At 36.5% G+C, this 12,323-nt stretch overlaps 4 protein-coding genes across 4 annotated transcripts in view; 1 reads left to right on the top strand and 3 right to left on the bottom strand.

Annotated features, from left to right (window-relative positions):
- LOC132092462 (monofunctional C1-tetrahydrofolate synthase, mitochondrial-like) overlaps positions 1-2,824 on the bottom strand; it is a 30,294-nt gene extending 27,470 nt beyond the window's left edge. The window contains exons 1-5 of the mRNA XM_059498704.1: positions 2,429-2,824; positions 739-823; positions 610-660; positions 387-440; positions 148-272 (exon numbers count right to left, since the gene is read on the bottom strand). Of these exons, the coding sequence (XP_059354687.1) occupies positions 148-272; positions 387-440; positions 610-660; positions 739-823; positions 2,429-2,661 (548 nt within the window). The 5' untranslated portion in view covers positions 2,662-2,824. The remainder of the gene's footprint in view (positions 1-147; positions 273-386; positions 441-609; positions 661-738; positions 824-2,428) is intronic.
- A 1,289-nt stretch (positions 2,825-4,113) lies between these two features.
- On the bottom strand, positions 4,114-5,657 carry LOC132091883 (syntaxin-11-like). The gene is made up of 2 exons (XM_059497969.1): positions 5,573-5,657; positions 4,114-5,054 (listed from the first exon to the last, which is right to left on the bottom strand). The coding sequence occupies exon 2, from the start codon at positions 5,037-5,039 to the stop codon at positions 4,164-4,166; it is 876 nt and encodes a 291-aa protein (XP_059353952.1). The 5' UTR covers positions 5,040-5,054; positions 5,573-5,657; the 3' UTR covers positions 4,114-4,163.
- Positions 5,658-6,262: 605 nt separating this feature from the next.
- LOC132091882 (syntaxin-11-like) lies at positions 6,263-8,151 on the top strand. The gene is made up of 2 exons (XM_059497968.1): positions 6,263-6,421; positions 7,119-8,151. Exon 2 carries the CDS (start codon positions 7,124-7,126, stop codon positions 8,009-8,011), a length of 888 nt encoding a protein of 295 aa, XP_059353951.1. The 5' UTR covers positions 6,263-6,421; positions 7,119-7,123; the 3' UTR covers positions 8,012-8,151.
- Positions 8,152-9,489: 1,338 nt separating this feature from the next.
- LOC132091881 (adenosine 5'-monophosphoramidase HINT3-like) lies at positions 9,490-12,323 on the bottom strand. The gene is made up of 5 exons (XM_059497967.1): positions 11,848-12,323; positions 10,508-10,625; positions 10,114-10,183; positions 9,909-10,029; positions 9,490-9,798 (listed from the first exon to the last, which is right to left on the bottom strand). The coding sequence occupies exons 1-5, from the start codon at positions 11,968-11,970 to the stop codon at positions 9,709-9,711; spliced, it is 522 nt and encodes a 173-aa protein (XP_059353950.1). The 5' UTR covers positions 11,971-12,323; the 3' UTR covers positions 9,490-9,708.

Here is a 12,323-nt window from a genome sequence, read left to right as displayed (position 1 = left end):
AATATATTTAAAGGCATCCTGCAATGAATAGTTTCCAGATAACTGAATTGTCATAAAAATATAATTTTAATAAACTCCATGCAAAATTCAGTGTCATGGCAGATGGGAAATATTCATAGCTAGAAAAAAAAAAAACCTATGGCTTACCCATCCACATCTTTCTGTGGCTTGATGGCATTGCGGACACTTTTGGAGAGAAAGGACTGAGGAAGGTGCAAAAAAATGCCATGAACACGAGAATCCTCATTTAATCTCAAGATCTCCTCGATCACCTGTAGAACAGAGACAAAAATTCAGGAGGCTGAGAACTGGACAGACCTCTCTAAGGAGTTTCTGTTTAATCAAAAAAGCTAATTATTGCTTTTCAGATTTGCAGCTTCACCGACCTCTTCCTCTCTGCACTGGTGTGAAAGACAAATCTGCATAACATTCAAGCCGATCTGTGTGGACACAAAATCAGGGTATATAACACTGCATAAGCTATCAATTTGCATTCCCATTCATCTTATCGATCGACAGCAAATCCATCTACTAAAATGTACAAATTTGTGTTACTTGAACCAATTTATTTACTGCGTGTTGGGCAGAATTGAAGACAATCAGTTATACCTTTCCAGCCATCTTCTTATTCACCTCCAGCAAACGGTCATCTTCACCAGTCTATCGTAAGTACAGACATGCAGCTTTCAGTGTCTGAGATTCATTCACATATATCTTTTTCTAAACACAAAGTCACACCTGTATGATAGCCAGTGTAGGTTTGAGGCCTGGGTTGGTTTCTCTGATAGCTTTGAGCTCCTCTCTGCTCCTCTGAACAATGCCACTGTAAATGAGATGGACACAGAGTACATATATTTAACCAGTCAGCTCAAAGCATATTTTAAACATCACGCATGTTCATTAACTTCGGCTAAAAGAACAGAACTTCTCATTGAATGAGCATAAGACACACATCCAATAGAAGAAGTACAACATTATTATTATTTAAACTCATCAAGCTTACAAAGCTGATATGCATTTTAAACAACTTGGTTATCTAATCCTGACTGCTCTTTAGAAAAAAATCAATGTTGACCATGCATTCAACAGTACTCCATCATTTTGCCTGTTCTTGTCGGAAACAGACTTTGAACCTCAGACCAAAATAGAGCAAAAGCTACAAGATTTAAGGCCAAAATTGTATCATTAATATTAACACAATAATTGCTAATATGACCAAAGATACCCCCCCCCCCCATATGTTTTTACATACATACATACTCTTAAAGCTCTCTAAACATTTATAGAAACGTTCTCCCTGTGCCTGCTCAGATGAAGTTTAAAAGCTTTATACTGGCATCTCTGCCACACAAATACAGTTTATCATAACAACTAGACTGGTGTCCTGTTTTTGACTATGACAGAAAGCAATAAAGACACAATAAATAAATAGTAATCAGTTTGCTCAGCTGATTATAATAACTTTAAGCAGGTTGGCCAACACATTCTGACTAGCAGCAGATAAAATTATCTTGTGCTCTATTGCATCACTGTAAGCATCTTTTGTAAGGCTGGTTGCAAAGGCATCTTTACTAATTATTTTAACCCTCTGTAGCACATACCTAACCTTTGACTCCATTTACAGACATCAATAAGATACATAGGGGTCACTTTTAGGATTTGATAGGGAAATGATACACAAGTTTCACAGAGTTTCCATCTGTTAAAGACTTTTAGGAGAGAATGTTGTAACTCATTTCAGTGACTGTAACATAACACCCATTAAATTAGTGTTCCTGTAAATTCTTTATATTACTATTCAGTTTCTATAGTCTTACAATATATTTCACACTGGAGATGGTCATAGTGTATGCCAATGAATTCACTGGTATAGCAACACATTTGTAAAATGGTGTTATAAACTCAACCTGTATGACAATACTACCAGGTCTTTTAAAACTGATGTCATTAAGGTTCCATGTTTTACATTTTACAAAATCAGATAACACAATGCTACTGGCTCTATGAATCATTAAATAAAGTCAGTATTGTGAATGCCAACCAGGAGAAAGGGTTACATGAGGATATTCAGTGTAACACTGACCTACAATGAACGACATGCTTTTAACCTTCGTTGATACAGAAAAAAATAATAAATTAAAAGGTTGTAAGAAAACTTGAACTCATACAGTAACACAGTGTTGATATGCAGCCTAATTAGCATACAACGCAGTTCATATTAAAAAGGGTGTATAGACGGAAGACTAATGGGAAGCAGAAGTTACATCATCTGGCGGCCAAACACCGGTAACGTTAGCACGTGGAACCAAATCAACGCCAAGACAATTTAGTCAAGTCGCTTTATGTTCAGAACTAGCCGGTTACAATCACACAAACATTCAGCGTGCTTTAGAAAATGTTTAGAGCGTGTGTTTTGTTGTGATCTTACCCAACAGCACTTTCATACAGCGGTCCATCGTTTTTTCGTGGATGACTTTTAAAACTCAATACCGTTTCACTCGTACCGCTGGTCGAACTTGCTTCCCGAGCCTGTAGATAAGAAACCGTGCTATTAACAGGTATGAATCTGTTCTCATAGTTTAAAACTTTGACACCCGCTCCTGATCGTCGTATGCCGGCGTGGCTCCGATGTGCATGGCGAAAAGCGACCGACAGCCTCATCTTAACACGTCCGCCCTGGTCTGAGGTTTCTAAACAGAGGCTGAGCGGAGTCTTGTCTGACACTCAGGTGATCTCGTGAGTACTAGACTAGTGGACACTGTACAAGCCAAGCGCGTGCCCGATAAGGCGACGCGGAACACCCAAGGGAGGAGAAAAGGCGGTTCTCCTTTCCAGTTCAAAGGCTGTTGGCATCTTCCTTTCCTTTTAATGGCGGTTGGCAAACAACTTTTAAGTGTGCATTACCGACCTGTTGGCATCCAGCTTATTGGTGCATTATAAGGAGGAAAGGTTGAATGGTCTTGGCGTTTCTACAATACTCATTTCCAAGTCTGAACAAGAACAAATGACTCACCTGGCATTGGGCAACATTTTTTTTCGTAACCTTACATGCTCTCTCTTTACGAATCTGTGTGTGTGTATATCTAAACAGTATTTAATAAATGTGCAAAAAAGACAAGAAATCCAGCTTAAGAGTTATAGGTGAGCAAACAAAGTAGACCAACTCACAGTGGTTAAAATTTCAATATCCAGAATGATTAAAGGCAACAGAACAACTTAAGTATGAACAGCGTGGGAATTGGTGTCATTAGATCACATTGACTTATCCAGATCCAGCTGTCACATTCATGTCATGAGCTTTGTGTTTGCAAGCATGAGTCTTCATTAGCCTATACATAACAATTCAATCATGTTTTTTTAAAGAAGTCGCTCACGGTCACAAAATTAATTTGATCAGAAATACAATAAAACAGTAGGCATATTGTAAAATATTACAATTTAAAATACCGGTTTCTATTCAATATAATATAGTTTTTTCAACTTTCAACACAGTTGTCCCTGGAACACCATCTTAAAATAATGTCCTTTTAACAACTTGCTTTACCATAGTCAGAAAGGTTTTTTGTACCTTGGCATGTGTTAGTTTAATAGTTGTAAGTATGGGACATCACATATCACATGAGGTAGGCACATGTGATCTAATTAGTGTAACAAAATTACACTCTAATTTATGACATCTGCTACGAAACTTTGAATGAATGCACACTGAATGAGATACAGCTGATACAGATGTTCACACACATGAACTAGTTAGATCTATTACAACTAACCAGTCATCCAATGCCTCGCTTGTTTATCTATAAAATGTAGTTATATTGACAAGATACATTTCACATAAAAATAAACACTTGAAAAGTGCAAACTACAGAAATAAAGAACATCTGAATCTCCAAAGGCATAAAATGAGTTATTTGTGAAATAAGGTGTAAACGTGCATGTTTAATAAGTACATATTTGAGAAAATTCTGGTGGCAAAACCCCCCCCCACAAACTACAGAAATATTTATAAATCTGATTTATTTCAGCGTGAAGCCTATATTCAAAATAAGTGTGATATGTGTATTGCATAAATAACACAAAAAACACATATAAAATCTAATACAAACCAAAAAATCTGATCACTTAATATATATTTATTTGACATTATGATATCCGTGTCCTTCTCATCGTTTCCAGAAGAACATTTTCTTAAACGGATTGCTCCTATCATGTCTCTTGGCTCGCTCCAGCTTCACAAGGACATCTCTGACCTCCACCTCAGTTGACTGAACATTGGTGTGAATGTAGTCTATCATTGAGCTCTGCTCTTCTACTAACATGGCCACATCCAGAAACACCTCATGAAGGCTCTGAATGCGTCTCTCCAGCTGTAGCAGTTCCGTATGTCGGCTCTCGATCTGGATAAGTGCAGACCGGTTCGTCTTACCTTCTGAAACAATATTCTCACTGAAGACGTTCCAATGACCGCTCTCCAACATCTCTTCGATCTGGTCACCTGTGACCTCTCGCCCCACAATCTCCATCTGCCGCTGAATATACGCCTTGCAGACCTCTCTATGGCTCATCTCAGCCTCATTGTACTCCACCATGGCATCACGGAAACTGTTGCTTATGTTGGCGTACTGTGTTCGGGCGATTCTTGTCACAGGGGAATTGATGCCATACTTTTCCTCTAACTCTTTCCTGTTGGAATCCATCTTGCGAAGGTGCACAAGCATCTCCTGTCCACGAGTTTTGATGTCAGCTGCAATAGCATTGGAGTCAACTGTATTAGAAGCACTAGAGCAAACTGTGCTTGTAAAAATGTGTGTGTTTTGATCACTGAGACGCTTTACTTCCAGGCGAATGTACTGAATCTGACGGCGAGCCTCCAGTGCCTCATCAAAGACAGCTTCCAGGTCAGGGTTGGTGCTGGGGTCCTGATGAGGGTCATCATAGTCTGTGTTTCCTGATGGAGAGAGAGCTTGGGCAGTTTCATGCTCTGCTGCAGGGCCATTAGACAGTGATACTGCCTGGAGGTGGCCAAGTCCGTCCCTCATGACTGGAATATTAGACTGAAAAGTTGAAAACATATTTGGTCTTTACATTTATTACAAAGTGAACACACAAGAACAGCAGCTGGTAAAATATACAATAGGCTATTTATGAGAGTCAACAACAACAAATAATTCTTGAAAACGGAATATTCATTGTAAGACGTAACCCACGCGTCAAAACGTCTGACTTGAGGAAAAGTACACTTGTGTCACTAAAAACCTGTCTGACAAGATAAACTTGTTTGTAGGTCCACGTTTAAAAATATAAACTTTGTTTTACTCTCATTACGTTTTCAATTTGACTCTGCCCAATCATTATGCAGTGTTTATATATATATATATATATATATATATATATATATATATATGTGTGTATTATTTTAAGAGAAGAAAAATGAATAATTGTATTTAGTTGAATTCAGTAAATGAAGAAAAAAAAGTCTATCGAAGTAGTCGGCTACATTTACAGAAATGCGTCAATCTATTATATCCCAAATACGTATAATAAGAAATAAGAAATTAAAAAGCGCATTTACCTAATTTCACCTCTTCTTCTTGTCCAACACCGCATGTGATTGATGACGTAGTACACAGACCCCGCCCCAACTCCGGTGTGAAGAGTTCACTCAGGATGTCCGGTAGGGGGCAGCACAGAGATGCGACACTTCAAGTCAACTCAAGTAATTCTTCTACATGTACTGTACAAGTACATACACACAGAGAATTGAAATCGAGTTACTCTCAGACCCTTGGTGCATACAGATAACACTAACAGTAGAACATTAAATACAGACAATAAAATATAAAGTACAACTTTACAAATGGGTCATGTAAAAAGAAAGATAAGTAAAGCAGCACAAGGCACATGGCAGATAAGAGTTCAAACCAGTGAAGTAAACAGTGCAGATATAAGAGGCGATGAGTTCTGAGGGAAGTACGTAACACGTGCACTCAATGTTCTGTTTTTATCGTAAATAAACCAAAATGTTACATTTTTGTCACCGACATTGGGTGTACATTTTAAGTCTCGTGTTGTTTAACTTTTGAATTGACTTTGCAAACATTTTTTTGCATCCCAGGTTCCCACGAGACTACCACAGTATTGCACAAATTTGTATTAAATGTTTTATATGACATGGAAGACATGAAGATGTCATCGAACTTGGTCCCATTTCGCAAAACAGAGATTATGTCAGGAGTTACTGAGACTCACGTCTGACATTCTATTCAGCGAACAGGTTTGGCGTCAGAGTAACGCCCTGGAACGCGCATTCCTTTCCCCCAGCCATTAAATGACTTCTGCAGTGCAGTGAGGATGGAGCTGCCGCCTTGAGATGACACATCGACACAAGTGGGCATAATTTTGGACAAAAACAAAACAAAAGGTAGTGTACTTTGTAGGGAATGACAATGAGTTAATTTCTTTCTTTTCATATTTTTTTCAGCTCATCACTTGTATTTTACGGATTTATGGATCATTATTCCTACAATGAATATAGCCTGTTCGTTAGAATATTGCCAGTGTAAAAATGTAAAATGCTTGAATATGTAGCCTATACAACAGTGTTTTATAATGAAACAAATAGTAAAATGCTGGTTTGAGAAACTTTATTAAATCTTTAAAAGTTTCTTGATTTTTAGAAGTTAGAATAGACTTTTAATGTTTACACATTTGTAAATTGTAAAGCTTTGATGTATTTAGGTATCTTATTTAGACACATTTCGTTGTAAAATAATTGAAGAGAACAGCATTTGTAAAGAAACAAAAGCTGAACAATCAATTCAAACCATTCAAACTTGTTTGGTGAGTGACGCCAGTCAGAAATAGTTTCACAGATAAACTTGTTAGACGTGTGACTTTTTCAGTGTTGATAAGGAAGTATTGTCTCCCCCTTTTACAGTCAGATTCAGAAGGTACACAAGGAATGAAAATTACTTTATTCTGGAAAACAAGGACTATATGGGGGATAAATATGAACGTCATCATTTGCTATTTTGTTTTAGATTGTTTAGCCTAGATCACATATTACCCATCACATCTGGTGGCACTGAGTGTCATTTTCCATTCATTCTCCCCTCTAGCAATCATGAGGGACAGACTGCATCATCTTCAGTCCATTTCAGAGTCTAACAGCCATCTAGAGGAGCTGGAATCCAACTCTTTCAGCAATGTTGATCTGGAGGAGGAATTCAGACAGCAGGCCGTCATTTTTGACAACAGTGATGAGATGGAGTCTGTGCTCGATGAGGCTCAGGAGACTAGGCGTGAGATTCAGCTCATTCGCCTCGAGGTGAAGCGTCTCAAGGATCAAAATACACGTTTACTTAGTCAACCGACTCGTACAACTCAGGTAAAGCAGGATGCTAATGTCATCGTAGGTGACATCAAGACACGTGGACAGGATGTTCTGGCATGTCTACAAAAAATGGACGCCCACACCAAAGAGCTCGAAGAGGAGCATGGCATCAACTCAGCTGTGGCGAGAATCGCCCGAACACAGTACACCACCCTAAGCAACAACTTCCGAGACGTAATGACAGAGTACAATGATGCTGAGATGGATCACAAAGATTCGTGCAAGCGTCATATTCAAAGGCAAATGGAGATTGTGGGCCGAGAGGTGACAGGTGACCAGATTGACGAGATGCTGGAGAATGGTCAGTGGAACATCTTCAATGATAACGTCATGTCAGAAGGGAAAACGGCTCGTTCTGCACTCAACCAGATTGAGAGCCGACATCGCGACCTGCTGGATTTAGAAAGCCGACTCAAGAGCCTTCATGAAGTGTTCCTGGATGTGGCTATGCTTGTAGAGGAACAGGGGCCCATGACAGACTACATCTTAAACAATGTTCAAAAAACCGATGCCATGCTTGGTGAAGTCCTTATCAAACTGGGACAGGCCAAGAGACATGACAATAACAACCCATTCAAGAAAATGTTCTGTGGATGCTTTCCATGTGCTAAACACTGACCGATTGTGAACAGTGAGGACTTGCGCATTGGAGGGCTGCATTATCTACTGATTTTTTTTCAGTTTATCATTTAAAAAATAGGTAGCCAGAGATATGTAGGGAAAAAGGACCATAGTTTTTCAAAGCTCTCTCAGCAATCATTAAACCTGATACTACTGAAGTGAACGATAACCCATCTGAGAGCAAATTAAACAATTGAAACAAATCAAAGAAACAGTCTTCACAACTTCTAAACATATAGTCCTTCCTATTTGCCTTCATAAAAATGCCTTTTCATTTGCAGCTTGATACCTTTAAAACATGTACTGGAAATACTGGAAATGACATTGAAACCCAGTGTTTGGAGTCACAGTTAACATGAAAGCAAATAAGCTTTTAATCTGATGTTATGATAGAAATTGTAGTATTGCAAGATATGCCTAGGCTATAATTTATAAACATAATTTGCATTATTATATCTTTCATCATTTAATGTGGATGACATGCACTTTCTAGACCCTTTTGAATTAAATAATCCGGAATATGAAGCATTTGCCATGTTTTGCCATATTTGATCATATTTGAAGTTGATCACTGTTTTTTCAATCAATTCGTTTTTCTAAAGCAATGTTTATTAAATAATAAAACCCAGCTAAATAAAAGATCTTACAGAATTCTTACTTTGTCTTTTTTATTAAATTAATTGCATTTGCCAAAATGTTTGGGTTTTAAGAATTTCAAACGGAATTAGTATGCTGGATTATTAGAAAATATTCTTGTTGATAGATAGTCCAACAATACATTACGAATCTTGAATTATTTTTAATACATAAGGCTATTCTTTCTTTATGGGTCAAGGGGATTCAGGTTTTTGTACACACAGTGGACTTTCTTACACATGAAACAACAGGGAAATTACTGAGATCATGAAGGAAACAATAAATTATTTTCACATAGATTTTAAAACTATTTTGACAATAAACATCACATCAGAAATGTTTCCTTGTTCCTGAAAAATACCATACATGCCACAGATGTGATCTAATGTTTATAGAAAACAATCTTTTATTAACATTTACAATGAATCATTTAGCAGATGCCTTCATCCAAAGTGACTTACAAATGAGGACAATAGAAACAATCAAACCAACAAAAGTGTATCAATATGTAAGTGCCGTGACAGGTCCCGGATGGTCTAATGCAGCACACGTAACAAGCTTTTTTTTTAAAATAATAAATATAAAATAAAAGGAATAAAGCGTAGTTAAAGGATCAAGTTTTGTATTTTTATTTCAATTAATAATAAAAAATAAAAAACTAATTTGATCCATGCTACCATGTTTCGATGATTGTATTGCAAGTCTGTTTATCCTTTGTCCATTAACGTTTTTCAATATTTCTTAATTTCATGTGTTTCTGGCATGTGTAGTGCTTTGGCACATTTACCTTGATTTAGACTCATTTAGCAGCTTATTCACACCAAGAACCGCACAATAAATCTTTCACAATATAGCATGTAAAATGTGTACTAACATATATAATCAATCACACAAAAATGTTACTGTTTAGATTACACTTTAGTTATAAATAGTAAATTTCAGTTCTAAGGATACCATCCCAGTTTTTAAAATATGTTAGCATTATATAAAAAAATATAAAAATATGAAAATGAAAAAAAGTGCCTTGTGATTTCAGGTTTTTTGTTCAATAATAAGGCTCACAAAGCTACACAAGGCAGCATGCAATTGTTACATCTCCATTGTTTTCTTTTTTTATCCCCCATCAGTTTCTTAAGCAGCGTCTCCTCCTTTAAGACAACACACACAAAAGAGAAAATGATACATTTTTAAAACTTTAAAATTCTTATACGACCAAGTGTAATCAAAGAAATGCCTGAAACGTCTTCAGTTTACTCACAGTGAGGTACCAGATGTCTGTATACTTGCACCGTGACCATTTAAACGACTGACTGAAAGGTGCTAGAACATGGAGGTGCAGGTGCGGAACAGTGATATAAGGAGGCACGTGGAAACCTAGACTGAAATACAGACATATTATCATTTAATAACTGCTTCATCCAAATAAATGCTTGATTAATATGATAGTAGTGTTGTCTTCAAACCTGATGTCTTCCAAATTTGTGACATTCTTGGCTTTCAGTACATCTCTTCCCATATCTGCCATCTTCTTCACTGCTCAGGACAATCACATTTAGATTCAAAATATAAAAATCCCATTTAATCACTGAATGTTAATATTGTATCTTATAAAAATAAGAAAAATTTTCTACAAAATCAATTAATTTAAACATTCACTCGGCCATCAATATTGTATTGTCTGTTAAAATCATCACTATAATCAATATATAGTCAGTCTAATAATAAACAAAACAAACCAAGGCTCAATACTTAATTTGTTCTACTACCTTCTGCTGGGTAGAAATACAAAAACCATTCACGAAACAGTAAAACACAATTTAATAATCAAATGAACATCCAGAAAAGACATCATCTTACCTAGATTTATATCATCTGCTTGGAGTGACAAACAGCTATGGATATGTTTCTTTGGTATAACCAGGTAGTGATGAGGTGCACCTGGATCAATGTCCTGGAAACAAACAATGTCCTCATCCTGTATATATGTATATAAAAAAAAAAAAAATCTAATTACATTTTTATTTACCTTGACACATACGGCATATAATAAAAATTATAATATACAAAATAGACAATGTACAAAACAGCAAAAACACAATATATAATATAGACATGTATGTACAGGTATGACGTGCAAATTTGAAATGTAAAAAGTATATGTGTTAAATAAATAAATCTATAATAGTATAATTTAGCCAATAGGAAATGACTTGTGAGGGTGAAATTACTATCAAAAATGACCACGTCCCTCCAGAGATCATAGCAGAAAATATGACTCAAAATTATTTTAAGGCAAGCTAGCAGTTTCATGCAATTTGGCCATTAGAGTCAAGAAACTCAACAAACTATTTTATAATAAACATTCAATTACTATATTTATGTTTTCATATTTGATAATCATATGGTCACAAGATTAGTTAATTAACAGCAGATCCAGTGACCATATATATGCATTTGTAAGGAACAAACTCTCCAAAGGATCTCCAACATTGCAGGGTAACTACAGTAAACAGTAATAAGAAAGATGATAAGACCTACAGTACATTTATCAGATAATTAGAATATGTTACACAGTACATAAAACCAAAACTCATAACGAAACCATTAATAACACAATAGACAACAACAGCAGGAGCTTTAAGGTTTACTTTTCTACAATAAGGATTTAGATGCTCGTGACAATATCTAGTCCGTTTTCTCTAGTCATAAGATCATAAAACATATTTCACAGCAGCGCTCGGCTCCGCGTCTGATCTGACGAGTGCGCGCTTCGGCTGAACAGCGACCCCTGCTCAGTTTTCAATAGACAACAATAATCTTATTCCTGAAGAGTAACGTGAATGTAAAGCTACACTGCAGCTTTGGCTACTTTATAAGTCATTTGAATGAAAACCTCTAAATGATTCATTAAACGATGTCAATATAAAAGTAAATACATCGAGAACAGTTTGTCCGGGCTTGGCGGATCAGAGTACATTCCCGAATCCTCTTTATCATATTTCCTTGCCAGTTAATTTCTTCCTCCATTTGGATGATGACTACAATGAACTCTTGAAGAACTGTCAAATATTTAGGCCCAGTTTCACAATGTTATATTTAGAAAGAGGGGCGAATTTGCTAATCTAATGTACAGTAGCCTACATTTGAAGCAGTTAAGCCACCCAGACAAGAAACCAAGTCGATAAAGATGAACTTACTTCCGCCAATATCTCAGTGGATGGATCATCCCTGTTTGCGATTTTACAGAAAACACAAGTTTGTTCAACACAGTCGCCAGAAGAATCTTGATTATCACCAGAGTCACACTTTTCTCCAGACATTCCTGACCGAGTGTTCGGAACAAATGTCTCGAATCCCTGAAGTTCGCTTTGATTATGTCATCTGTTCTTCCGCGTTCAAACGGATTAACGTAACGTTTAATTTAACGCAATTACATGAGCTCATGTGATCACATTTATATCTCCTAGAATTACCGGAATTATTAAAACAACTGATAAAAGTTTGTCATAGGAAATTATTTGCGTCTATGATCCGCTTATAATAACGCAGTAACGTTATTTATTTTGGTGTTGATGAAAATAATCAAATAATTAAGCGCTATATCAATTAATCAGCTGTTTTCTAAAGAGAGCGCTCAATGTTACAGCGGTAATAACAAATTATCAAAGCAAAC

The sequence above is a fragment of the Carassius carassius genome, chromosome 18 (assembly GCF_963082965.1).
Source record: "Carassius carassius chromosome 18, fCarCar2.1, whole genome shotgun sequence".
Lineage (NCBI taxonomy): Eukaryota > Metazoa > Chordata > Actinopteri > Cypriniformes > Cyprinidae > Carassius > Carassius carassius.
Note: the sequence above shows the minus strand (reverse complement) of the source record. Positions and strands in the feature narration are given on the sequence as shown.

Bases quoted from the DNA above. Each gene is read 5' to 3' on its own strand.
- LOC132091883 (XM_059497969.1), bottom strand. From the start codon at position 5,039: ATGAGGGACGGACTTGGCCACCTCCAGGCAGTATCACTGTCTAATGGC.
- LOC132091882 (XM_059497968.1), top strand. From the start codon at position 7,124: ATGAGGGACAGACTGCATCATCTTCAGTCCATTTCAGAGTCTAACAGC.
- LOC132091881 (XM_059497967.1), bottom strand. From the start codon at position 11,970: ATGTCTGGAGAAAAGTGTGACTCTGGTGATAATCAAGATTCTTCTGGC. The intron at 10,184-10,507 runs GTAAGATGATGT...TGTCCTGAGCAG, and splicing joins AGCAGATGATATAAATCTAG to TGAAGAAGATGGCAGATATG. The intron at 9,799-9,908 runs GTGAGTAAACTG...GTTGTCTTAAAG, and splicing joins CAGACATCTGGTACCTCACT to GAGGAGACGCTGCTTAAGAA.